The sequence below is a fragment of the Chiloscyllium plagiosum genome, chromosome 18 (assembly GCF_004010195.1).
Source record: "Chiloscyllium plagiosum isolate BGI_BamShark_2017 chromosome 18, ASM401019v2, whole genome shotgun sequence".
In the NCBI taxonomy this organism is placed as follows: Eukaryota; Metazoa; Chordata; class Chondrichthyes; order Orectolobiformes; family Hemiscylliidae; genus Chiloscyllium; species Chiloscyllium plagiosum.
The window spans coordinates 20,976,565-21,003,692 of NC_057727.1; the positions used below are offsets into that span (position 1 = coordinate 20,976,565).

General features: G+C 39.4%; 1 protein-coding gene and 1 long non-coding RNA gene across 15 annotated transcripts in view; one reads left to right on the plus strand and one right to left on the minus strand.

Moving 5' to 3' along the window:
* atp2b2 (ATPase plasma membrane Ca2+ transporting 2) overlaps positions 1 to 27,128 on the plus strand; it is an 819,963-nt gene that overhangs the window by 722,181 nt on the left and 70,654 nt on the right. For all 13 annotated transcript variants that reach the window (XM_043707907.1, XM_043707910.1, XM_043707911.1 and 10 more), the window contains one exon: positions 23,114 to 23,293. In XM_043707907.1, the coding sequence (XP_043563842.1) occupies positions 23,114 to 23,293 (180 nt within the window). The remainder of the gene's footprint in view (positions 1 to 23,113; positions 23,294 to 27,128) is intronic.
* Positions 5 to 8,956, minus strand: LOC122558939. 2 transcript variants are annotated; one of them, XR_006314275.1, is made up of 4 exons: positions 8,344 to 8,956; positions 7,057 to 7,150; positions 3,108 to 3,220; positions 5 to 530 (listed from the first exon to the last, which is right to left on the minus strand). It is a non-coding gene; the product is annotated as an uncharacterized LOC122558939 (long non-coding RNA). The 2 variants fall into 2 exon arrangements; XR_006314276.1 differs by lacking the exon at positions 8,344 to 8,956 and adding an exon at positions 7,441 to 7,632.

Consider the following 27,128-nt stretch of genomic DNA (forward strand, 5'->3'; position numbering starts at 1 on the left):
AAGTACGTCATGAATGAATGCCTAGTTTTTGTGTCCTGATATCCTACAATTTACACCTTAGAAGCAGTCAACAGAAAATAACAGAAAATGAGAAAGTACAATGTTGCCAATGCTAGCATGGTAAAATAAAACTCAAAAATGTTGTAAATACTTAGTGGGCCAAGTAGCATCATGAGGAGAGAAAGAGATTTAAAGTTTCAGGTTGCTGATCTCTTGCCAGAGCACAAAATTAATTAATTCCACAGTACCAAGCAATGGGTTCTGAAATGTTATTTGAATTGTTATTTTTTCATTAGGTCTACAGTAAATGAAAGACATTTTCCTGTTAGATTCAAATGAAGAACTGTCATTCAGTTTGTATATAATTTAAGACATCAGGAACTCAGAAATAGTTTGATTATTTAGCAGATTTGACAGTGTTGAGATGGAAGTTCCAGTCTTCTGAATTTGTTGCATAGACTCTTTTCCTTTTGAATGAATACATAATAGATCCAGAAAATGTTGGAAATTCTCAACAGGTCTGACAGCACCTATGGAGAAGAACTGAGTTAATATTTCCAGTCAAAAACGAGGAGGACTCTTGACCTATAATTGCTGCGCATTTCCAGATTTTTCTTTTATTTCAGATTTTGAGCATCTGCAACATTTTTAATTTTGCTGCAGAATAGATCAAACTAGTTTTCTCTGTCTTTTTAAAAAAATGATAACTATGTAGAATATAATTCTGTAACATTATTGTGAAGAACATAGTGCTTTTATGACTGTTAGAAAATCATATCAAAATATTAATACAGTTAAATAGTATTGCAGGGAAAAGAATAAAATCCACATAAACATCCTCATTAAGCTGGTTGGTAGCTCATCGGGATGACAGGCCAACAGGTCTCTCTTCCCATCATGTATTTGTGTGCTAAACACTGCATCCTAGTATGATATCAATCAGACCAATATGCAATCAGCTCAATGATATGTATAATCACAGATGCTCTTTGACTAACCCATCTACTCAGATTTGCAGTCCTAAGGAATATTGCACCCTTCCCTGTCCCCCATCTCCCTAAACTCCTAGCTTTGATCTCCCAGTGACAATGGTTCTTTTTAAATTATTTCCAATTAATTAAGGCCTCTGTGCAGCCACCAAAAGTCAGTGGGATTGCTCAGATCATCTAAGCCACAGCTGTGGAGCAGTGTGAAATGCAATTCCCATTATTGAAGCCTCCAATGACTAAACGAGAAGCTGGTCTTAAATATTGCACTGAAAGCAAACAATAGCTTGAGAAATACATACTGAATTAAAGGATAGGGAGGAAAAGTTAAAAGAAATTTCATTTTGTTTTTTTTTTGTCAGTCTCCAACACAGATATACTTCTGAAGGAATGAGCTTGTTAATTCAATTTTACAGGGTCATAGAGGCTGTTCAGTACTAATAGACACTTGCCAAAAAAAATCAAACATCAGTTCTTGCTGAATGCATCAGTCCTAACCTTTTTAGCCTTTTTTCTAGTGTTGAACAGTACTCCAAGTTCTCATATGTGACAGTCAGTTCAATTTCAAATCTATTATTGAAGACAACCACCTCTCACACTCTGCAGAGGAATAGGTCATCTCTAACAGTGACGTCTGGATTTTTGTCCTTAACTGTTTGTGTCTCCTCCAGAAGCTGCTATCAGACTTCTTCCTCTGTAAGTGTTATTTGCAATGCAAATTCTGGGTCAGTTTATATAAAAACATGAGGTACAGGTTAGCTTATGGCTGTGAAACGGAATCCTCAAATTCTCTATCGGCAATCAAATGACACCCAAAGGGTCTTAATAAAACCACTTGATTAAGATTCATCCAGGAAAGAACCAAATCAAATAATTGTTTAAGGTCATTTTTTTGTTCATTATTTCAGATATTTTCTCAGTAAATACTTTTGTGCTATTCTACGTTTCATTAGACTAACCCAAGGGATCTTCCTGTAGTAATTACTCACAAGTGCATCTATGATTTTGAGCCTTGTAATGATTAATATAGCTTGACTGTCCATTTTGTTATTTAAATAGGGAATAAGTTATACAAGTAAAGTGACAGAACTTAACCTTTGATTTGGCTTTCATTATTTCTTGGCCAGTTGATATTCATGAGAAAGATGTGCAATGATCTCACTTGTTGCTAATAATTTGAGGCAATTCTATGCTGAAGTCAATTAATGGCGAAATTGAAATCTAACAATGTTAAGGATATCTAAAAAGCAAAAGTCTTTGAACTTTTATATGCTGTCTTTCAACATGTAAAGTTAATTAATGGTTATGAAAAAGCAACAATAAGATGTAGCTTTATTCTACATAACTGGAAGTGGAATGTACACATATTTCAACAAGAAATATCAGGTGGAAGCTGTTGTATCATGGCATAGATTTTAGACAAGACAAGACTGTATCTTTCAGACAGTTACATGAAATCATAACATGTGACATTCCACTATAAAGATATCTAGCTTGCCTTCAGTCATTCTCTTGATGTCAGGAGTCAGTGTAGTGTGTTCAGTCAGTGAGCTATGTGCATCTAATGTACAATAACATCAGTAAGCACAGTTCCCAGACTATAAGTGTTAACCTGTGATATGGTAGCTATAAAAGTAGTTAGTGTTATTAATAAATTTCAAGACATCTGTCTCAACAGGAACCCAATTCTGTGGTATACCTTACATGTGCTAAGATATAGAAAACCATAAAACACATCACAGTGCCTGTAAGTGTCACTAAAAGCTGGCTGTGACAACTAGACATTGGAATTAAGTGGAATGTGAAGACTCAAAAGATGCTAGCAAAGTGGCATTTTGTGAAATGTCTTTGTCCAAAAAGTCATCATCAACATTCTGAGATCAGGGCTGAAGTTATAAATGCAGCCCAGACCACAACTAAAGTTGTAACTTTACTGAAGTGACTCCAGTTATGACGAGTAAATCTAAAGGCTACAAACATGCTGAAGCACAGTGAGTGCTCTGTCATTCTTAAATGAACAGACAGTTTAAAAGTACTGAAGTCACAACCTAAAAAAGTGATCCTAGAAAAAACTAAGTAAAATAAACAGAAAAAAATGTCTTTGATGCCAAAATGCCTTACCTGTATACCGGTGATGTTGCTAGACTAGTAATCTAGAATCCATTGGTAATGTTCTGGTGAAATGGGTTTCAATCTGACAATGGCAGGTGGTGAAAATTGAATTCAGTAAATATCTGAAATAAAATATAGCTTAATGACCATTGCAACCTATGTTGATTGCTGTAAATACCCACCTAGTTCAACAATGTCCTTTCGGGAAGGAAATCAGCTGTCCTTATCTGGTCTGGCCTGTGTGTGACTCTAGATCCACTGCAATGTGGCTGACTCTTCACTATTCTGTAAAATGTCCGTGCAAGTCAAAAAATGAAAAAGTCTAAACAAAGGAATGAAACCAAACAGACCACCCAGTATTGACCTTGAAATTGCACTAGAAATAACAACAGCAAACACACTCCAGGTGACGATGCTAAACAATATCGGGGAGCTTGTGTGAAAATTGCAAGATTAGTCAAGCAAAAGCCTGACATATTCATTCTCACAGAATCATACTTTACAGATAAAGTCCCTGCATCTGCCTTCTGCCACCATCTGGACAGACCCAGTAGAGGTGGTGGCATTGTTCCCTTGGGAGTCCTCAATATTGACTGTAGACCCCATGAAGTCTCATGGTATCAAGTCAAATATGAGTATGGAAATCTCTTGCTTTGTACCACTGACCTACCCTTTGGTTGAAGACTCCTTCACGTTGAGCACCATATAGATGAAACACTAAGTGTGGAAAGGGAACAGAATGTGCCCTAGATAGAGATTGTGGCTTGGTATCATTACTACTGACTGAGCTTGTTGAGTGAAGGGCATTTCTACTGAATTGAGTCTACAGTAAGTGATGAGAGAACCAACAACAAGGAAAGCTCATCAATCTACTTGTCACAGATGCCATTACCGTCCCATTAGAGTTGACCACCGCACAACTCTTGTGCATATTCTTCATTGTAGTGTGTGGCACTATCACCACGCTAGGACTTCGAACAGAGATGGCAACTCAAAGCTGGACACCTATGAGACTCTGTGGGCCATCAGCAGGAGCAGAATTATATTCAACCACATCTATAAATTTTGAGTCAATTTCAGTTCAATCCGGCTTGAGTTCTTGCCATTCTGACAATAGCCAGGTGAAATGATTGAGAAATTCACAGGCAAGTGTTGATACAAAGGCATAGAATGTGAGTCAATTGAAATTAATTTAATAGGATGCTGGCCATTGCTCTGCACCCATCATATCCTTCAGAAAAGCATTTCTGGACAAACCCAAAGAAGGTCCTATTGACACTGTTCTGGAAGAAGAATGCAAGTCCATTGCAATTACAGCAGCATCTGAAGGTGTTTTGTCTCTGAAACAACCATTCCAGCTGTCAACAGGTTCTATGGAACATCTAAATCTTGTACAAGATGTAACTTGTCTCCCCCACCAAGGTGGTGGCCAGCACTTTGTGACACGCATAAGTTGGGTTCCAGAAAAGGTCATTAGGCTCAAATATGTAAGTAATGCAGTCACCCTGAGAAACACAATGCTCCACAGCAGTACATGAGGAAGAGTCAACCAAGGCACAATGCCAAAGAAGTTTTCAAACTTCTGTCCATGTCATGTAGACAAAGTCTAACAAGAATCTGCAATGTTACAGCTTGAAGAGCCCAGTCAGAAAGTACATATGTACACTTTATTCATCATGAGAAAAGCTGAAGAGTTTATCTACCTTGAAACGATATCTCCAAAAGGAATATGTATATACCAAAATCAATACCAGTGACAATGCAGTTATCATCCCTAAATGCATCTTATAGAAATGTAATCAGGAAAGTGATGCAATGGGATGCAGTCCCCACAAGATAAGCTAATTGCTTACTTTGGCTCTGACATCCTATGCATTGCCATTCACGGAATCATACAATACACGAGAGGCCCTTTAGCCCATCGCATCTGCATCACCAAAAACTATTCAAAATTAACACTGGTCCCACTTCCTGGCACATGACCCATAGCCTTGAAAGTTATGACATTTCAAGTGCTCATTCAAGTACTTTTTATAAGATTTTTGACTTTACTCACAATTATTACCAATATCAGTACAGCACCTCACAATGGACATCTGAAATCTTTTACTTCATAGGAAGAGATGGATTCCCCCTCCCACAAATCCCTACCTGAAATCATTGGTCCAACAGCAGGCACAGTTAGACTATGATCCATGAGGTGGAAAATCTGTCAGCTGCAACATCAAAGATTCCAGACTGCATCATCAATCTCAAACATTTTCATCATAATCAGGCAGAGCTGATTCAGAGAATGACCACCTGCAACAGCTCAAAACGTTCATCATCAATGGGTGGCCTGAACCCATCCAACCTAGTACTTTCTTTTCAGCCTTTCACAGATGAACAAAGAATCGCCAAGAATGGAATCATCCAAAACAAACAAGTTGTAATTCCACGAGTTCTGTATCAAGACATGCTAGATGACATTATATATAGATCACATGGGTGCAGAATAAAACTAAGAATCCATACATTGACTTGGCACTTATGATAAGACATCACTGAACTAAATGCATTGTGAGAAATGTGTCCATTCCATAGACCTGAACAACCAAAAGAACCTTTCCATCCAAAGAACATTCCTTTCAAGTCATGGTGCAAGATTGCCTCTGGTATTTCTATGTTCTCAGACATAGACTCATAGAGTCATAGAGATGTACAGCATGGAAACAGACCCTTCAGTCCAACCCGTCCATGCTGACCAGATATCCCAACCCAATCTAGTCCCACCTGCCAGCATCTGGCCCATATCCCTCCAAATCCTTCCTATTCATATACCCATCCAAATGCCTCTTAAATGTTGCAATTATACCAGCCTCCACCACTTCCTCTGGCAGCTCATTCCATACACGTACCACCCTCTGCGTGAAAAAGTTGCCTCTTAGGTCTCTTTTATATCTTTCCCCTCTCATCCTAAACCTATGCCCTCTAGTTCTGGACTCCCCGACCCCATGGAAAATGCTTTGCCTATTTATCCTATCCATGCCCCTCATAACTTTGTAAACTTCTATAAGTTCACCCCTCAGCCTCCGACGCTCCAGGGAAAACTACCCCAGCCTGTTCAGCCCCTCCCTATAGCTCAAATCCTCCAACTCTGGCAACATCCTTGTAAATCTTTTCTGAACCCTTTCAAGTTTCACAACATCTTTCCGATAGGAAGGAGACCAGAATTGCATGCAATATTCCAACAGTGGCCTAACCAATGTCCTGTACAGCCACAACTTGAACTCCCAACTCCTGACCAATATAGGAAAGCATACCAAATGCCTTCCTCACTATCCTATCTATCTGCAACTCTACTTTCAAGGAGCTATGAACCTGCACTCCAAGATCTCTTTGATCAGCAGCACTCCTTAGGACATTACCATTAAGTGTATAAGTCCTGCTAATATTTGCTTTCCCAAAATGCAGCACCTCGCATTTATCTGAATTAAACTTCATCTGCCACTTCTCAGCCCATTGGTCCATCTGGTCCAGATCCTGTTGTGATCTGAGGTAACCCTCTTTGCTGTCCACTACACCTCCAATTTTGGTGTCATCTGCAAACTTACTAACTGTACCTCTTATGCTCGCATCCAAATCATTTATGTAAATGACAAAAAGTAGAGGACCCAGCACTGATCCTTGTGGCACTCCACTGGTCACAGGCCTCCAGTCTGAATACATGATGACATTCTGGTGACTATTTCACTAAATTCCCTTTTGCGCGACAAATTAGTGTCATGGTTTTTGGCATATTAATCTCCATGGTAAATTGCATCTGACAGTGGTCTGTGGTATATATTTGTGAACCTTTCAAGATGCGCAGGAAATGGAGTATTCAACACATTAGCTATTCTGCGCACTATCCTCAATTGAATGTTCTCATACTGTTTGTGCTATAAAATTTATGATCATTAAATGTAAAGCAACTTACCAAATATTTTAGATAGTTATGTAAATCTCCATAAGCAATGGCAGCTCTCCAAGTTTGGAGACAGATCCACACAGTTGTTGCTCCCACAGTCTCACTGCACATGCATTGTTAAAAATAAGGGAGAAAATTGAACAGGAACGTAATCAATGAGCACGCAGATGGTTATCTCAACATCAAACAGGACAATGTGTACAGGTTTGAGAATTTCACACAAATACACAGGTTTGTGAAATGATACCACATTCAAAGAAACAGATGGCATATCACCCACATATGCATATCTATATGTATCCTGGCAATGTTATCAGTACGGGATTCCCACCCTTTAAAGGGAGAAGAAGGTTTTGTTTCATAGCATAGATTCCAAATCAGATAGGCCTGTACCTTTAAGACTAGTCACATACTTTCATGACATTTGGCATTCTGAAATAAGATGAAGAAATAGACCAAATGAGAGGGAAGAAAATAGAGAGCATTAATGTCAAATTGGATAGGAAAAGGACAGTAAATTAAGTAATTGCTTTCTTTTAAACACCAATAATTGTGTTAAATTGCCATTATTAAGTAACTATCAGGAAAAACTGATTGAATTACATTCAACACACCTGTCTTGTTTATAATCCTTTTGGTGATACGTATTAAGCCAACTATATTGGAATAGTCTTTTTTATTCTCTCATTAATTTATCGTCAAACACATTTCCTGAGGCTGGAAGGTGATTTTAAATTAAAAGGAAGTGTTTAGATGAGAATAAAACATATGGCCTGCTGTTACTTCAGATGTCACAGTGGCTAGCTATTTACCTACTAGTTTCAAAGCTGTTGCTATCCATTTAGCAAATGCCTGCGTTATGATTGAGGGAAGTAAACATTATCATGGTATTCTGACCAGGAATAATTGCTTTGACAAGTATCAATGGAAAGCTGACTGATGAATGGTGGATTGTTGGGGGAATTTAGAGCTGATATCAACTGACATGATCAACCCCACTCAGTCTGGCCTCCCTGGAAGCTAAAGAGAACTATAATCATTTAGCCAAAGCACTCATGCTAACTTTCAGGATAGCATAACACATTTAATAAGTTATACATCAGCAAAAGATTGTCATCTTAAAACCTTCTTTGGAATCTTTACCTTTACAATGCCAGTGAAAGACTTCCATTGGTAAACCATTAACACTGCATCGATGTAATAATAACAGCAATTCATGATTGAGTCATTGCATTCTTAGAATTTCACTCTGTGGGAGCCAGTTAAATTCATGAATTACCAGAAGAAAAAACTTACAATTTGATCCCAAATGTGATTTTTATTTCTCTCCATAGAAGGCATTTTCTGGTCTAAAGCTTTTTTTTTGAACATCAGAACACATTTATAAATCAGAGCACAATTGTTACTTCAGGCTAGTCATTCCCTACATGGAAAGAACAGGCATAATTAGTAGAGCCACAAGTCAGAAAGGTACACTTAGTAAGTTGTGGTCGATTCTAATTAAGCTTGTATCATCAGTTATAGAAGATGACATCTTTCAAACTTTAGGTAGTCCTTCAGGCAAGTGAACTATTTCAAGCAAGGAAATTCTTCTGAGAGAGATATTCAAACAACACAATTTCAAACTCATTGTCATTCAACTGTTTGGTATCAAATTAAGTTAATCTTTCAATTTTCCCTCAATAAACATGAAGGAAATCTTCATTTTAACCAATCAATGCTCTGGGGTCAAAGTTGTTACAGCTATTCAAAACAGATCAGCAAGTATTCCTACAAATTTTGAGTGTACAAACATAGTCCATACATGGTACTTCTTTAGTTTCAAGAGGTTCATATTTAGTGAAGAACGTTTAACTGATAATCCATTAAATATGAAATGTTTTATGAAGGATTAACATGAAAACAAACCTATTCTCACTTTCTTGAGTTAGATTTATGCTTGTGTAGCACACTCATTGAAAATTATTATAAAGTGTCACATTGCTTACCATTTATTAATTATAGGGTGCAAGTGTTATATTATACTCAGGGATATAAAAAAGTAGATTAAATGTGGTAGTAGAAACTTTACTTCCAGTTAACTCCATCCAATTGTTTGGAGTGCAGAGCTTGCTGATCAAAGCAATTGTCCAGGTAAGAATAATAAGATGATTGGAGCCCATTCACTTGAGCTTTGCAAAATGACATGTGACCAAAAGAAGTGATTGTTAAAAATTGTGTCCACGGAAGTGCTACAAATTGTTTAAGTCACCAATAATACTGTATTCTCAAGCCAGGTGCTTCTTCAAGAACAAATAAAAAAGTCAGGTCCTTTCTATCAGATGGTGAATGAGTTCGAGACGTGGGGAGGAAATTTACCTTCAATATAAAGAAAGATTAGCCCAGTATTATACAGACCGTTCTTCTGTAACACAATGGTTGCATTCTTGTGTAACTCCGCATTATAGGAAAGTCACATTTTAGAAATAGTGCTTAACAGCCAACACATGTTTGAAATATTCACGCTTTAGAAAATGTCCCTAATTTGTCAGTCACATTATAGTGAATTCACGTTAATGAAACTTGCACTATGGCAGAATGACCTGTAATTGAATCAGCTCCTTTTACAGGAAGCATCATTCTGTGTGAACAAAATGTAGGCAGCCAGTTGTCTTAGCAGGTAAAGTAACCATTACTGGGTGCAAACATTTATGAAATAAAGAATATGCACAAAAGTAAGATGCGATGGCTCCAGAAAGTGTTGAAAAATACATAAACTGCATTTCTTTATTTAGAGCAAGGAAGATGGAAGGAATGTCGGGTAATGCCTTTGAACAGAAGAACCTAGGGGTGCAGCTACATAATTCTTTGAAGTTTGCGTGACTTGTAGACGTTGTTAAGGCACGCCTTCAATGTTCAGACCTTTGAGTATAGGAGTTTGGAAATGTTGTTGAGTTTGCACAGGACATTGGTGAGGCTTCTTCTAGAATACTGTGTCCAGTTCTGGTCACTCAGTTATAGGTGAAATTGGTAAACTGGAGACAGTTCAGAAGAGATTTACTAGGATGTTGCTGGGTATGGCGGGTTTGAGTTACAGAGAAAGGCTGGATAGGTTGGAACTTTTTTCACTTGATCATAGGAGGTTGAGAGGCAAGTTTATCGAAGTTTATAAAATAATGAGGGGGATAGATAGAGTAGATTGTAATTTTCTTTTCCCTAGGATGGGGGATTTCAAGACCAGGGGGTACATTTTTAAGGTGACAGGTGGAAGATTTAAAAAAAGACCTGAGGGGCAAAGTTTTTACACAGAGGGTGGGTCACATGTGGAATGAACTTTCTGAGGATGTGGTGGATGTGAGTACAATTACAATGTTTAAAAGACATTTGGATAAGTACATGAATAGGAAAGGTTTGGAGGGATATGGTCAGGAGCAGGCAGGTGGAACCAGTTAGTTTTGGATTATGTTTGGCATAGATTAATTGGACTGAAGAGTCTGTGTCTGTGCTGTATGACTCTATGACTCTACAACTCAAACTTACTTCATTTGCAAATCTTTGCTGTCCATAGTGGTTGCTAAACAACCTCCTAAGTTTTAGTTTCTATGGTTTGAATATATTTCCTTAAAAATGTGAATGTACAGGACAAATATACCCATAGTTTAGCACTGACTGAGATTTAAATAAAAAAAATCATTCTTGGAATGGGAGCATCAATGACAATACCCAATTTGATAGTTATGCCAATTTATCATTCAGAAGGTGGTCTTTTTGTGGGCGGCACGGTGGCACAGTGGTTAGCACTGCTGCCTCACAGCGCCTGAGACCTGGGTTCAATTCCCGCCTCAGGCGACTGACTGTGTGGAGTTTGCACGTTCTCCCCAAGTCGGCGTGGGTTTCCTCCGGGTGCTCCGGTTTCCTCCCACAGTCCAAAGATGTGCAGGTCAGGTGAATTGGCCATGTTAGGTAAGGGGTAAATGTAGGGCATGGGTGGGTTGCGCTTCAGCGGGTCGGTGTGGACTTGTTGGGCCGAAGGGCCTGTTTCCACACTGTAATGTAATGTAAATGTAATAACAGTACATATGGTTTGGTATATACACAGCACTGTTAAGGAAGGAGTTCCAGGATCCAGAGACAGTGAATAAACAGTGATATAGTTCCAAAGTCAGGTGTGTGACTTTGAGTGAAACTTGTATCTGCTACATTTGATCTTCTAGGCAGTACAGGTCAGGGGTTTGGAAAGTATAGTCATAGAAGTCTTGGCAACATACCACAGTACATTTTATAATGGTACATGCTGCTACTGTGCATCAGCGAAGGAGAGAATGAGTGCTTAAGGTGGCAAATTGTAAACCAATAGAGTATGCTGCTTTATCCAGTTTACTACAGGCCCAGAATAAGGCCAACAGAATCTTAATCTCCATTGGTTCCATATCACTAGGAAAGAGGCCATCACTGCTCTCTTCCCTTTCCTTTGGCTTGTGTAACCCTTTCTGTCAGGCCTCTGATTGTTCATGACTAGTTACCCATCCAAGCACAATACCTATCCTGGAGGCAGCTGAACTGTCTATGGTAGTACCACAGGAATATTTCTTGCATGTAGCAGTGCCGGAGTCAATTCTGTTAGCCCAGGACCCTTCACACAGATGCTGCCACGTTTCTAGCTATTGCCAGTGACAGAACTGCTCTGCCCTTTTCAGTGATCTCAAACCCATGCCTAGTCCCATGTGAGGTTGTTTGGGCATGCAATTTGTGATGCTGTCATCTAGACATATTGTATGAGCCATTTAGCCACGTTGTAGCAGAGAAACCAGGTTTGAAGGCTGCTAGCTGCTCGCCTTCTCCCAGTGATCTTCATTCAGGCAATTGCTTCAATTGTTGGGTAGGTATCGTTTTACCATTCCAGTGGAGGAAGGACTTTCCTCTTTAACCACAGAAACTTTGAGGAGGACCTGAAGTGGCGTCTCATTAAACCAGGGGTGGCCTGACCAGTCGTTCAACCACATGATCTTCAGGTCTCTGCCTACGCTGCATCTGTAGATGATTCCATCTGCCTGAATGTGAGCAACCCTTTATGGATGGCACAATGCTTCCATAGGTGTGATCCCAACTATCCGTGCAGCCTGAGTGAGCTCCTCCAAACTCTGACAGCAAAATAGCAAGTTGCAAGACAATTGGACTTTTAGCCTATCCCTGCTACTTGAGTAGCTTTGGCTGCTGCCTGCTGTACAATCCAGCTCGTGCAGTTGCTGCACAATTCTAGAGATTCACCCTGGCAGTGAAAGTAAAATCCCATGTTGAACATATAAACAAGGAAAAACAGTCAGCCACTTGGCCATTTGAGCCTGCTCAGCAATTCAATAAGATCATGGCTGATCTACTTTCAACCTCAACTCTGTCTTCATCCATACCCCTGAATATCTTTCATCCCATTGATCATCCAGAACCTATTTGCCCTGTCTTCAAAATATTTATACTTCTGCATCCATTGTCTTTTGAGAAGGGGAATCCCAAAGCCCTATGAGGGGAAAACTGTTTCCTCATCTTTGTATGAAATGTCAATATTTCTGGCCTCACGGTTTGAAGCAGAGAACATACAAGGCAACATCCTCCAACCATTCCCTGTGTGAATTATTAACCACAGAATTTTAAATTCTTCTGCCAACTTAATAGAACTGGGCAAGAAATGACTGAGGCTCCATTATAAATTATCCTGGTCATATTTATGGATGCTATCATGCATGGCACTGAACACGATACATGAACATATGACTTTACCCGATCCCCCTCAGAAAATAAAAATCATTTTTTCAAGAATGAGTGAGTGCCCCTTTAAAACCTATGTCATTTAAAAGTCAGAACAAAAATTGAATGTGTTAAAGAGAAAAACATTTTAGACAAATCAGATAGAATTTGCAAGGCCAGCATTTGGTTTTAAGTTAAGTAGTTCAATCTTGATAGGATACTTGCTGTTTTCAAATTTTCATTTTTGGGATCTGGGTATCGCTGGTCAAATTACCCTTGAGAAGATTGTGTTCAATCCCCTTCAGTCCATTAAGGTGAAGGTATTCCCAGAGCGTTGTCAGATCAGAGTCTGAAAATTTGGCGAAGTCATAACGAGGGAACACCGATTCGTGTCAAAATCGAGATGGTGAGTTGAAAGTGCTCCAGTGATGCCCTTGACCTCCTGGGTAGTGGCAGTTGTAAATCTGGGAGATGCTACCAAAAGAAATCCTGGTGAATTGCTGCAAGGTGCCTGATCTTATAGAACACCGGCAGGAACAGTATTCCAGTGATAGTAAAGATGCTGTTAATGAGTGGAAGGGATGTCAATGAAAGGGGCAGCTTCTCTCCGAGTGGTACTGAACCTCTGGATGCTGCTGTAGTTACATCAATCTAGGAGAATGAAAGTGTTTCATCAAATTGCTGACTCGTGCCTTTTGGGTAAATGTGCAGACAGGGGAAAAAAGAAGCAAATTCTTTATAAATCTGTGGAGGATATGCAGAGGTGGGTGAAGAATCAGTTTCAGTGTTGCATTATTCAACTGTCTCTCTTTTATCTGTCTCTCATGGGTTCCATCATATTACATCTGTCAGCTTTTGAAGCTGCGTAAAGGACTAAAAGACATGATATATTTATAAGTGAATTTTAAAACTATTGCCCAGCTCTTGTCTCTACCCACTAACTGCATCCTGCACATGTCAATAGTAACTTCAAAGAAGTGACGTAAGGATGTGTAAATAATGAAACATTCAAATTATTGAATCCACAGGTCGGGTTTGTGAACACTTTAGCTGATGCAATGATTATACTTCAGTGCTCTTCAAAACAATGTATTTTCTAGATTTCATTGTTTTTGTTTCTGATTGCTGACACTACAGGGGCACTCAATAAACATAATCAAGTTCTATCGATGAGCTGACCCCACTGAATCTTACCAGATCTGCTTCTCTTTCTAGTTGAATAAAAGCAAAATACTGGAGAGGCTGCACATCTGAACCAAACAAAAGAATGCTGGAGAAATTCAGCAGGTCACGCAGCTTTTGTGGAGAGAGAAACAGAGTGAATGTTTTCAGGTCGTTATTACTCTTTGTAAAGTTCTCAAAAAGAATCATACTCTGTTTCTCTTGCCGTAGGTTCAGCCAAATCTGTTGAGTTTCTCCATCTGCATGTCCAATCCAGTAACCCACTTCACAACTCTAGTTTAAAACCAGGTGAAGCTGCTAAAGGCTGCTTCATTAAAAATAGGTGGCATACTTATGACACAGTGATAACATCCCTACCCCTGGACCCAGGTGTCTGAGTTCAAAACCCACCTGCTCCAGAGGTGTGGAATAACATCTCTGAACAGGTTGATCAGAATAAAGGGTCGAATAAAAATAATTTTGAAAAACAAAATAGAGGGCCCTCTTTATGGTAATGTCCATACCCTTGAACAAGGAGGCCTGGATTCAAGTCCCACCTGCTCCAGAGGTGTTTAAGAACATCTCTGAACAGATTCTGGATTAGTGGTGCTGGAAGAGCACAGCAGTTCAGGCAGCATCCAAGGAGCAGCGAAATCGACGTTTCGGGCAAAAGCCCTTTGATTAGAATAATTGTTTAAACTTAAAAAAAAATTACCAGGATGCTGCCTGGGTTAGAGGGCAGGAGCTATTGGAAGAGGCTAGAAAACCTTAGGTTGTTTTCTCTGGAGCGTTTGAGACTGAGGAGAGACTTGATAGAAATCTATAAAATTATGAGGTGCATAGTTTGGGTTGATGGTGAAAATCTTTTTTCCCAGAGTTGAAATATCAAATACAAGGGGGCATTTAAAGTGAGAGGAGGGAAATTTCTAAGAAATTGTGAGAGGCAGGTTTTTTACAGAGAGTGTGGTAGGAGCCTGGGATGATGGTGGAGGCAGATATGACAGGGGATTTTAAGGGACTTGTGGATAAGGGCAGGAATATGCTAGGGATGGAGGGATACGGACCAAGGGCAGGGATTAGTTTAACTTGGCGTCATGTTCAACAGAACATTGTGGGCCAAAGGGCCCATTCCTGTGTTCGATGTTCTATGTTTCATAACTTGTGGGAGCTCTTGTGTGTCCCTATCTCTGAGCTAAAAGGTACGGGTTCAGGTCCTACCTGCTCCAGGATGATTAGAAAATATAAAATATGTCTTGTCCATTTTTCAGATAAATCACTTAATAAGCTTTGATAGTCAATGAAATGTATCATATAGTACCTATTAATCTGATCAGGTAGTAGAGCTGCAGAGCCAAGGACCACCAAATCAACTTCAAGCATTAATCATTAGTTTCTTCATCATTGCCAAAAGTGAACATGGGAAAAAGATTTGCATTTAAAATTATACCTTTCATGATCTCAGGATGTGAGACCAGATACTGAGGGCTGAAAATAACAGAAGCTCTAGAGAGTTACTGACAACACTGGAACTGATGGCATTGTTGCTAAGTTTACAGTTGGATGGAAAGCTAGTGTTGTGGAAGCAGAAGGACTTGGACAGGCTCGGAGAATGGGCAAAGAAGTGGCAGATGGAATACAACGTGGGAAAGTGTGAGATTATGCACTTTGGAATGAAGAATAGAGGCATAGACTATTATATAATGGGAGAAGGGTTTGGAAATCTGAAGCACAAAGGGACTTGGGAGTCCAATTTCAGGATTCTGCTAAAGTTAACATGCAGGTTCAGTTGGCAGTGAGAAAGGTAAAAACAGCCTTAGCATTCATTTCAAGAGGGCTTGACTAAAGAGCAGAAATGTACTGCTGAGTAGGGGCAAATTACTGCAGATGCTGGAATCTGAACTGAAAACAACAGTTGCTGGAGATCACAGCGGGTCAGGCAGCATCCATAGACAGCTGATAAAGGGTCATCTAGACTCAAATAGTTAGCTTGCACTCTCTCCACGGATACTGCCTGACCTGCTGTGATATACTGCTGAGGCTGTGTAAGGTTCCGGTCAGACTGCATTTGGAATATTATCAGCAGTTTGGGGCCGATATCTAAGGAAGGATGTGTTGGCATTGGAGACGATCCAGAGAAGGTTTACAAGAAGGATGCCAGGGATGAAGGGCTTGTCAATTGAGGAATGGTTGAGGACTCTGAATGTGTATTCAATTGAGTTTAGAAGGATGAGAGGGACCTGATTGAAACTTACGGAATTCTGAGAGGCCTGGATAGAGTGGACAGAGAAGAACTGAGTTGAGGGGGAATTTCTTGAGCCAGAGGGTGGTCAATCTGTGGAACTCATTGTGCAGGTGATAGAGACAGAAACCCTCAACATTTCTAAACCGTTTATATGTACACTTGCGATGCAAAGGCATACATGTCCATGAGCCAAATGCTGGAAAGTGGGATTAGAATAGACAAGTGGCTGGTTTTGATGAGTGCAAATACAACTCTGTGCTTCTGTGCTTCTTCTGTGCTCGAGGTGAAAAGTGTGGTGCTGGAAGGCGCAGCAGCATCCGAGGAGCAGGAGAGTCGATGTTTCAGGCATTAGCCCTTCATCAGGAATTCCTGATGAATGTTGACTCCCCTGTTCCTCGGATGTTGCCTGACCTGCTATGCTTTTCCAGCGCCACACTTTTCGACCCTCTAATCTCCAGCATCTGCAGTCCTCGCTTTCTCCTTTTTTCTGTGCTGTAGACTTCAATGACCTTTATTGGTCAGAGTATTGAGTACAGGAGTTGGGAGGTCATGTTGCGGCTGTAAGGACATTGGTTAGGCCACTGTTGGAATATTGTGTGCCATTCTGATCTCCTTCCTATCGGAAAGATGTCATGAAACTTGAAAGGGTTCAGAAAAGATTTACAAGGATGGACTAGATTGGGTTGGGATATCTGGTCAGCATGGACAGAATGGACTGAAGGATCTGTTTCCATGCTGTACATCTCTATGGCTCTAACCCAAAGGGTTTTATAGATAATGAAGTACATTGGAAGCGTAATCTCCAACTCTAAAACAAGTTAGAAGCTTAAAGCTACATAACTTGAGGCACGTCAAATGTTTGCAAGGATAACTTTTGATTTAAGCAAACTTTAATTTGCAGCTGTATGTGAGTCCGTGCAGTAAATGGCTGCTCCATCAAAACAAAAATCACATAGCAATGTTGTCTTAATTAATTATTCATGACATTCACTTGAGCAGACCTTGACACAATCTTGTTCCAGTTGCATTTCAATCTTACACTTCTCTTTACTTTGTATTTGTAGCCATCATCATCATCACATCAGTAAATCTAACCATTAGGATTCTGCCTGCCAAATGAGAATCAAATTAGGTAAGGCTGTCAGACTCAATCATATGTAATAGCATTCTGCTGGGAGCTAAGCCTATATAAAACCCTTGTGATTCTGCTGCTGCATTTTTGACATCATAAGGTTTACCAGAGGATGGCTTAAAGTTATGGCTGTGCCAATACATGAACAAGTTCAGCACAGACTATGTGTACTGCAGATTCCCACATCATGGCTGGCATGCCCTGAATATGTCATTCCATGAATTATTCTGACTTCTGGAGCATATTTCAGGATCTGAATAATTTTTATCAAATATTTGATTTTTTTTTCAAAATGTTGTACTCTGAAGAGATTTGCCGTAGGAGATAGAGGATGGTGGAGGATTGTTTTTCAGACTGGAGGCCAGTGACCAGCAGTGTTCTACAGGGATCCATACTGGGTCCACTGTTAATCATAATTTATATAAATGATTTGGATGAGAATATAGGAGGCATAGTTAGTACGTTTGTGGATCACACCAGAACTGATGGTATAGTGGACAGTGAAGAAGGTTATCTAAGAATATAAAGAGATCTTGATCAATTGGGTCAATGGGCTAGGGAGTAGCAGATGGAAATTAATTTGGATAAATACGAGGTGTTGCATTTTGGGAAAACAAGCAATGGCAGGACTTATACAATTAATGGTATGGCCCTGAGCAAAGACCTAGGGGTTCAAGTACATAATTGTTTGAAATTTCCATCACATGTAGACAAGATGGTTAAGAAGATGTTTAGCACGCTTGCCTTGACTGCTCAGTTCTTTGAGTCTAGGTGTTGGGAAGTCATGTTGCAGTTGTATTGGACATTAGTGAGGCCCTCTTCTAGAGTGCTGTCTTTAGTTCTGATGACCCCCTGTTATAGGAAGGATATTATTAAACTGGAGAGGGTTCAGAAAAGATTTACCAGAATGTTACCAGGAAAGGAAGGTTTCAGTTATAAAAATAGGCTGGGACTTTTTTTCCTTGAAGGAGGTTGAGGGGTGACCTTACAGAAGTTTATAAAATCATGAGGAGCAAAAATAAAGTGAATAGCAAAGATCTTTTCCCTAAGGTGGGGGAAGGCAAGAGGAGAAAGATTTAAAAAGGACATCAAGAGCAACGTTTTGATGCAGCAAGTGGTTAGTGTGTGCATTAAACTGCCAGGGGAAGTGGTGGATGATGGTACAGTTACAGCTTGTAAAAAACATTTGGATGAGTACATGAATAGGAAAGGTTTGGAGGGATATGGGCTGAGAGGCAGGTGGGACTATTTAAATTTGGGAACTTGGTCGGCAAAGATTGTTTGGACCAACGGGTCTGTTTCCGTGCTGCATGACTCTATGACTCTATATCCCTAGTACGTTACAGATATATAAACAAAGATGTCACTAGTTTGTAGACTTCACTGGCTAGTTAAGTATTTATTGCTGCAGTCATGTGTAGTTCAGACCAGGTGAGGATGGCAGTTTCCAGAGGGTTTTTCTAACAATGGTTTCATCATTATCATCATCAGTACTCGAGATTTTTATTGAAGTCCATGTGCCATGGTTTGATTCGAATCCAAGGCCACAGACCCATTACCTGATTCTCTAGATTAATAATCTAGCAATAAGACCACACAGCCATTGCTTCCTCTAAATATGTTGAACGCTGTTCAATCTATGATTGGAGTTTAACTAAAGTAGTTTGAATATATCCCAATTGTAGTTCTATGTTCTAACCAAAGTGACCAAAATCTGTCTGCATGACATAATCCGTTTAGAATCCAAAGGACAGCAATTATTTCACTACCCAATCTTTTCTTTTCCAGCGAAGCGTATCTAGTTTACATAACTTCTCCTTGTAATGCAATCCCTTCTCAAAAAGCTAGGAGACAAAGAGCCAAAAGCTGGTAAATATAGACTGAAGACCAAAGACATAACTAAAGAGAAGTGCTTAAAGGGCTCAAAGCAGTAGAAACAGTGAAGCGAAATGGTTTTCTCAGAGAATTCCTGAATGCAAAGGCATCGTTATTTAACTTTAGACACTCAATGGCTAGGATGATATGAAAGATGCATGGTCCTGGCTGAGACACATGGTAAAAGTACATTGTTCAGTAAGATGGTAAATTAAGAGACACTGGAGGGCTGTGAAAGTGATCATGTGGATTTTGATGATGGCTCACTTGGAGAAGAGTCGTGGAGAAGCTGATTTGACTCAACAAAAATTGTGAATGTCTCAGAGACGTCTCCCCCAGCAATGGTCTGGACTGTAAGGTGAAGGCTCTCTTCCTGCATTCTTATTGTATCCCATTGAAAACTAGAGGTGCTGGAAATGGGAGCAGAAATCCCACACTCAGATTCTGGTTGACATTTTTAAGTGGGTCTGGCATCATTGCTACACACCAAAAATCCAAGCCTTTTTCTCTTTATGATATCAACATTAATTATAACATAATATCATCCACTTCTCCTGTGAAGACAGTCAGACACAAAGTATCCATGCAGCATGTACCTGTCTTCACAAGATTTCCATTTTAGTGCCTAATTAGATTTGCTATTCCTTTTATCTTTACTTTTACCTTTTATATACTTTAAAATAATTTGATGTCCCTTTTATATTACATGCTAACACATCATTGCTTGAAGGATGACTCAAATTAATTGGGAACTATTGGACAGAAACTACAAGACAGCAGGGATAAGGACATGAATTATGAAAGAAAGAAGAAAGAAGCAAATGAACTGGTCAATGGTCTTGGTGATAGAAGTCTGGATAAAGGGGGACAGATTGCAGCTATGTACATGTCAAAAGTCCTTATCTGAATACTTGGGTTTAATTCATTTATTTATGGCATGAATGTTGCTGCTAAGGACAGCATTTATTTCCCATCCTTATTTCCCTTGAAAAAGATAGCGGTGAGCTATTTCTTAACCAGTTGCAGTTCATGTACAGTGCCAGTAAATAAGAGAGTTCTAGGATTTTGACTGAAGAATAGTGAATGGTAATTTGTTTTCAATTTTGGGTGATTCGTGACTTGGAGCAGACATGGAAGTGTTCCCATTGCATCTGCTACCCCTGTGCTCAATGTTTCAGGTATGGAAAGTATTGTTGAGCTTTTGAATTGAATCTTGTCGGCAGTACACTTTGCAACCAAAATGGTGGATGGATTACTGGATGGTGTCTAGCTTCTTGAGTATTGTTGGGACTGAAGTGAATAGAATTCCATCGTATTCCTGGTTTTTGCTTTGTATGTCTTGGAAAAGGCTTTGTGGTTTCAGGAGACAAATCACCCATCATAGAATCTCAGCCTCAGATCTGATTTTGTAGCTGCAATATTTATGTGGTTTATCCAGTTCAGTTCTGGTCAGTGCTTACCCTAAGATATTGATGGTAGGGGATTCAGCAATGATAATGCTATAAAATGTCAAGTGAAGATGGCTACATTCTCTCTTTTAAGAGACAGTCACTGTTGTCACTTGTATGTGTGAATGTCACTTGACAGTTGGTGCAAATCTAACCTTTATCCAGCATGTGGCAGTGGGAATGGAATGTTTCATTATCAAAGAACTTGGACATTGTGCAATCATTGTGAACTTGTCTACTTCAGAGTTTTGGATGACAGGAAGATCATTGATGAAAGAGCTGAAGGCAGTTGGGTCTAAGACGCTGACAAACTCCTGCATTGATGTCCCCTGGGCTGAGATGATGGGCCTCCAACAACCATAACTATCTTGCTTTGTGTTATGTACAACTCCATGCAATGAAGAATTTTCTGCCTGATTCCCACTAGCTTCCATTTTACTAGAACTTCTTGATGCCACAGTCAGTAAATATAGGCCTCTATACCATATACGAATTATTAACTGTATTGGAGGGAAGTGAGAGTTGGGTGGAGGTGTGTGAATTGTTAATTGAGTATTAATGTTCAGCACAATTCAGGGATAAAATGGAAATTTGCAATGGCGGGGAGGTCAAGAGCACAATATTTAGGAATGAGATAATTATACAAAGGAGAAAAGAAGATTTGCATTCTGTAGCACCTATCACCACTTCAGAATATCTCGAATCACGTTATAAACAATGAAGCTTCCAATAGGTACATAACTGTCAATACCCAACAGCAAGCTCCTGTAAACATACAAATATCTGAATTAGGAGTAGGAGTAGGCCATTCAGCCCCTGGGACCTGTTGTGCCATTCAATAAAACCATGACTAACCTGCCTGTGTTTCAAATTCACATCCCCGATAAACCTTTGATTCTATTGTCTAATGAAAATATATCACCACAGCCTTGAAAACATCCAATGACTGCACCACACCTCCTCTAAGGCACCATCGTCCAACCATCGTGTGAAATAAAATCTCCCCATAGCTATTGGACAAAGAGCAATTTAAAAGTTTTAAACAGTGCCCCATAGTTCTGGATTAAGCAACAAGAGGAAGAATCAATTCCTTCTCCACTTTTGTCAAATCCACTCAGAATCTTATCTCCCTGAATCATGTTCCCTCTCACTCTTCTGAGCTCCAGTTGATCCAAGTCCATCTATGAAAGCTGACCAGATTGTCTGTTTTAGGTATTGGTGGAGCAATAACAAAAAATTGGCCAGAACACTGAGAAAAGCTCTGCTCTTCTTGAACAATGCCATCGGATCTTTTGTATTCAACTGAAAAGGCAGGTAGGGCCCTTGATTTAATTTCCTTATCTGAAAGACAATCACTCTAACAGTGCATCGGTCCTTCAGTACTCCAGTGAAATGTCAGACTTGAGTATATTCTAAAGTGGTACTTAAGCCTACAATCTCTGACTCAGAGGCTAATTTCAAAAGGTGTGAGAACAATACATACAGTACGAGAACAAAAGAGGTTGGCCATGTTAACAGGGATACAATGGAGAAGTGAACGCTACCTTCTTGGACTTCTAAGGGGAGTGGTCACCTCTCCTGCTTAGCCGTGCAAGTGTGGTGAACTTCCTGTGCTCCAGGTGGCTGGCACCTCTCTTGACACCATTACAAACTCAGATCTCAGACTGGGGCAGTCACCCATAACATGGAACCACAGGTAGTTTCACCTGTTACACTGTGTGCAGAGAATAAGTCTGCCTTCAATGTATAATCCAGCATAATACATTCTTGAGACAAAATGTGAATTTACAACATTAAATAGGTCACAGTATTATCAATGAAACATAGCTTGCTAATTTTGTATTTTGTTAACAAGTATAACATTTTATGAACATGTTTATTCTACATTATAACAAAAAAACATAGAACTGTAAGATATTATAGTTTAATTCCACAAAGCTACTGAAGACATTAATGTGATAACAATGTAAGGTTACACAGATATACCTCATTATTATGAGGTGTAGAGAAAAGAATATAATCAGCAGTTGCATACCATTTAGTTTGCTGAGCAGTAAACCTGCTTGAATAGTAAAGTTGTTACCCAACTATCTGGAGTGAGATAAGGGAGATAGGAACCTTTAGTTGTTCCTATAAATTAAAACATGCAATAAAAAGTCAGCAACCTGAAACTTTAATATTATTCCTCTCTCCACAGATCTTACTGACTGTTTCTGGTATTTTCTGTTCTTATTTAAGATTTCTAACATTCATAACATTTTGCTTTTATATTAAAATACCTAAAAATATGTAATAAAAAGGTAGCAATCATCAGGCAAAAGTTCTAGAACACCTTCATTTGATCTATGTGAGCAATTTCATTATTGTTCCAAAGTTATTTCATTTTACCATATTGTGTATTTATATTTGAAATAATACATTGCTTACTTGTACAATAGACAAAATTATTAAATAGTCAGGCTCCCTGATTTTCTTTTTGTTGTGCAGGTTCCAGAAGCCATTAGAAAGTGCCAACGAGCTGGTATTACTGTACGTATGGTTACAGGAGACAACATCAATACAGCTCGTGCCATTGCCATCAAATGTGGCATCATTAATCCGGGTGAGGACTTCATCTGCTTGGAGGGCAAAGACTTCAACAGAAGAATCCGGAATGAAAAAGGAGAGGTGAGACCTTTTGATGAATCTAATATATTGAAGAAAATCATTGCAGTTCAATCATATTATGCACATGTGCTTTGGTATCACCATTTGTAGGATAATGAGTGATATGACAAGGGCTTAAGGAGGTTACAAGAAGTTCCAAATGACTTATAACTTCTGTCAAATGATCTGTCAAATGGAATATGATGTGGGAAAACATGGAATTGTTCATTTTGCTAGGAAGAATGAAAAAACTGTATTAACTGTATGGTGAGACATTGGAGGGTACTGAGCTGTAGGGGGATCTGGGTGTCCTAGCACATAAATTACAAAAGGCCGGAAAATAGGTATAGCAAGTAGCTAGGAGAACATATAGAATGTTACGAAACATTGTGAGAGGAATTTCATACAGAAGTGGGCAATTATCCTTTGGTATATTGGGAACTGGTTAGAGCACATTTTGAGTACTGCGCTCAGTATTGGTCGCCTTATTAAAAGAAAGGTGTAACTTCAGTAGAGGAAGTTCAGTTAAGGCTTACCAGACTAATGCCGCGGTTTAGTGGGTTGTGTACGTGTCAAGGTTAGATAGGTTAGGCTATTTGGTGGAGTTGTCAAAGAGGAAGAGACTTAATTGAATCATATGGGAGAATCCAGAACATTATTTAAAAATTGAAAACAGAGATGAAGCATTTTTCTTTTCTTGAAGAGGGTCAGAAATCTGGAACTTTACTCCTGAAAAGGCACTGGAAAGAGAGTCTGACTGTTTCTGAGGCAAGATATGATTAGATTCTTGTTAAACAAAGATTGACAGGTGATTTGGGGTAGATGGGACGGTAAACTTAAGGTTACAATCAGATCAGCCGTGATTATATGAAGTAGCAGAGCAGGTTCAAGGGACTGTAAGGACCACTCCTGCTCCTTGCATGTTTGTAAGTAATAAGAAGAGTAGATTCACAATACAGAAATTGGTATTAATATCTTTGTATTATGAGAACGTGAACTGTGCATTAGAAGTCAACATATTGTTCAGATTAAGTCATTAGAATTCCCATGAGAAGTGTGGAGTAAATTTTGGGTTAACACTGTGCATTCTTGGTAGAATCTCTGAACATTGCATGTGCAATCCTATTGTGCTGATAAAATCTCAAAACATAGTGTTAGATTATGATTACTGTGTAGTGAAGGTTTATAGTTTTTCAGAAGACCTTAAACAGATACTAAACAGGCCTCAGCTGCTTTGCAACCTCCTGTGGCCTTTGTAACATATAAAGGGAAGGTAGTAGAATCTACCACTCATTCTACTGGCTTCTGTAAAGCATTGGCCAAATATGTTTGTGGTTAAAAGCTAATGCCCTGCTTCCTGGTGCCACGTCCCTGCATTAAAAAAAAGTTAATAGTGGCACTAGCTTTCAGAAATGCCATCTTTGTCTTCATTAGTCTCCAGGTTTTGCACTCATGAACAAAGCCCTGAGCCTGACTGCTGCATTTTACCAAGCATGCTCCATGAATACTCTGGGGCAGGAATAGGTAGTCCCCTGTAATAACTCAGCAATCAGATAACCTCTTCACTGACTATGTGCACTGGTGGTTGTCAATCTATATTTTGGGTTTCCAAACCCCTATATGTTTAGCACGCCTGCTGAAATGAAAAATTCACTTCCTCGATGGAATTCGTATAATTCTTTATTTTCAAACATCCTTTGCAGCATCTAATGACACAAGGAAGATAGATCTCATGCTTCCATCTCTTTCTGTGGCCAATTTTCCCTGGACCAGGTTGCTCACTTTTCACCAGAGGCTGTGGCTATAGGGAGGCCCCTTTGCATCACCAAGGGAAACTCCTTCTGTTACCACCTGCCAGTGATTTCTGTAAACTGGAATCAACCCATTAGATCATGTTTTGGCAACATCTTCCATGGCCAAAATATCTTGGAGTGGGACTCGAATTTGAAGCTTTAGTCTCAAAGACAAGAACACTACCCACTGTGTCACAAGACCCTCTCTCATAACCTCTGTATGGTGGAATACTAGGATATATTGGGAGAGGTATTAGGGACTGAAACAAACTGTACTGTGTCGGCTCAGGCTTGGAGGGCCAAAGGCCCTATTCCTGGGCTGTAAATTTTCTTTGTTCTTTGTTCTTTTGTATATTGTGAAAGAATCATAGGAAAGTACAGCATCAAAGCAGATCGTCCAGCCCAATGTTAAGAACATTGCAATTAGTTCTACTTCTCCATCATCCTTGCAAGCTTTTCTCTTTCAGACATTCACCCAATTCCCTTTTAACGATAACGACTGCATCTGTATCCTGTATCCAATTGGACAATACATTCAAAAATTTAACCACTCATTACACTTAAAAGCAATCTTTTTCAGCTATTCCTTCTGGATTTTAAACCAATTGCCTCAAGTCTGGAACAAAAACAGTGGCAATACTGAGCAAATGTTAACATTAATATTCTCTGTACAAATATTGCCAGATTTGTGGAATATTTCCAGCACTTTCTGTTCTTATTTCTGATCAGCAACATCTACAGTACTTGTCTCTTTATTTTAAATTTGTCTTCTAGTTACCAATCCTTCAGCCACTCAAAAACATTTCTCCTTATTTGCTCCATCTAAATTCTTCATGATTTTGAAAATGTCAATCAAATCTCCTCGAAGCCCTCTCTACTTCTAGAAGAATAATTCCTCAGCTTTTCCAGTCCATTGATGAATATGTAATCCATCAGCCCTGGAAATATTTTATTAAGTCTCTTTGGTACATTCTCCTCATTTCGTTCCCAATGTTGTTGGCCAGAATTGAACACCAACTGGGGCCAAAATTGTACTTAATGTAGAGGCTTAGGATAACTGCCTGACCTTTTTAACCTCCACTTCATTTCATTTTTCATTTGTTTTACTTAGCTGCCCTATTAACCTGTCCTGCCACTTACAAATAATAAAATCTTTTTTTATCTTCAAAATTACAATGTTTAGCTACATTCCCTTTCCCACCAAAACACATCACATCTCCGTTTCCTGTATTGAGTGACTTTATGCGTCAGTCCATTTCACCAGCCTGTGTCCCCTTGAAATCCATCACTATCATCCTCACTGTTTACTAGATTTCTTAGTTTTTCTTCATCTGCAAATTTAAAAATTGTGCCCTTTAATCCTATTATAAATCAAAAGCAGTGGTACTGAACCCTGGGGTTCCTTCAATCTGAAACAAAAGTACCCATCACACTCTCTGCCTAGGAGTCTGTGTCCTTTCATGGCACTGGGTGAATAGATAGCATGTGGTTTAAGAGTGGGTGGGTTAATGGGAAAGTGCAGATTTTACCAGCAGTAGGCAAAAAAACTCCACATAGGCCTGCATCCCATCATCTAGTCACGTGAAGAGTCCTTGTCTCTCATACTGCCTCTTAAGAGTCAGCTCTCAGAGTGCCAAATCTCTGACACATTATTTTTATTTGTCAGCCAGGGCTCCCTGATTTGATGAGATTAACAGCCCCAATCAGAGAACTCATATTCTATTAGTCAACTGATCTTATTACAATTACTGCAGTAGAGTCTGCCAACCCTTAGGCCAAATAAAGGGCTAAATAATGGGCTCTTCTCCCCACCTTGGTATTTTATAAGCAGGCATCTTGTCACATGGAGAGACTGCAGAACTCCCCTCATTGGACACCATGTGATCCATGTTGAATAGACAAGGCCACTCCAATCCTTGGGAAGACCCCCATCCTGCCTTCAGATTCTCCACCACCTCCACATCTCAGTCAGGTCTGACTGATTAGCCTGGGTGAGAACTGACCCCATCAATCTGTCCTCTGGATTGGCGATAGTACTGTGGATGGTACTGCTGGAAACGAAG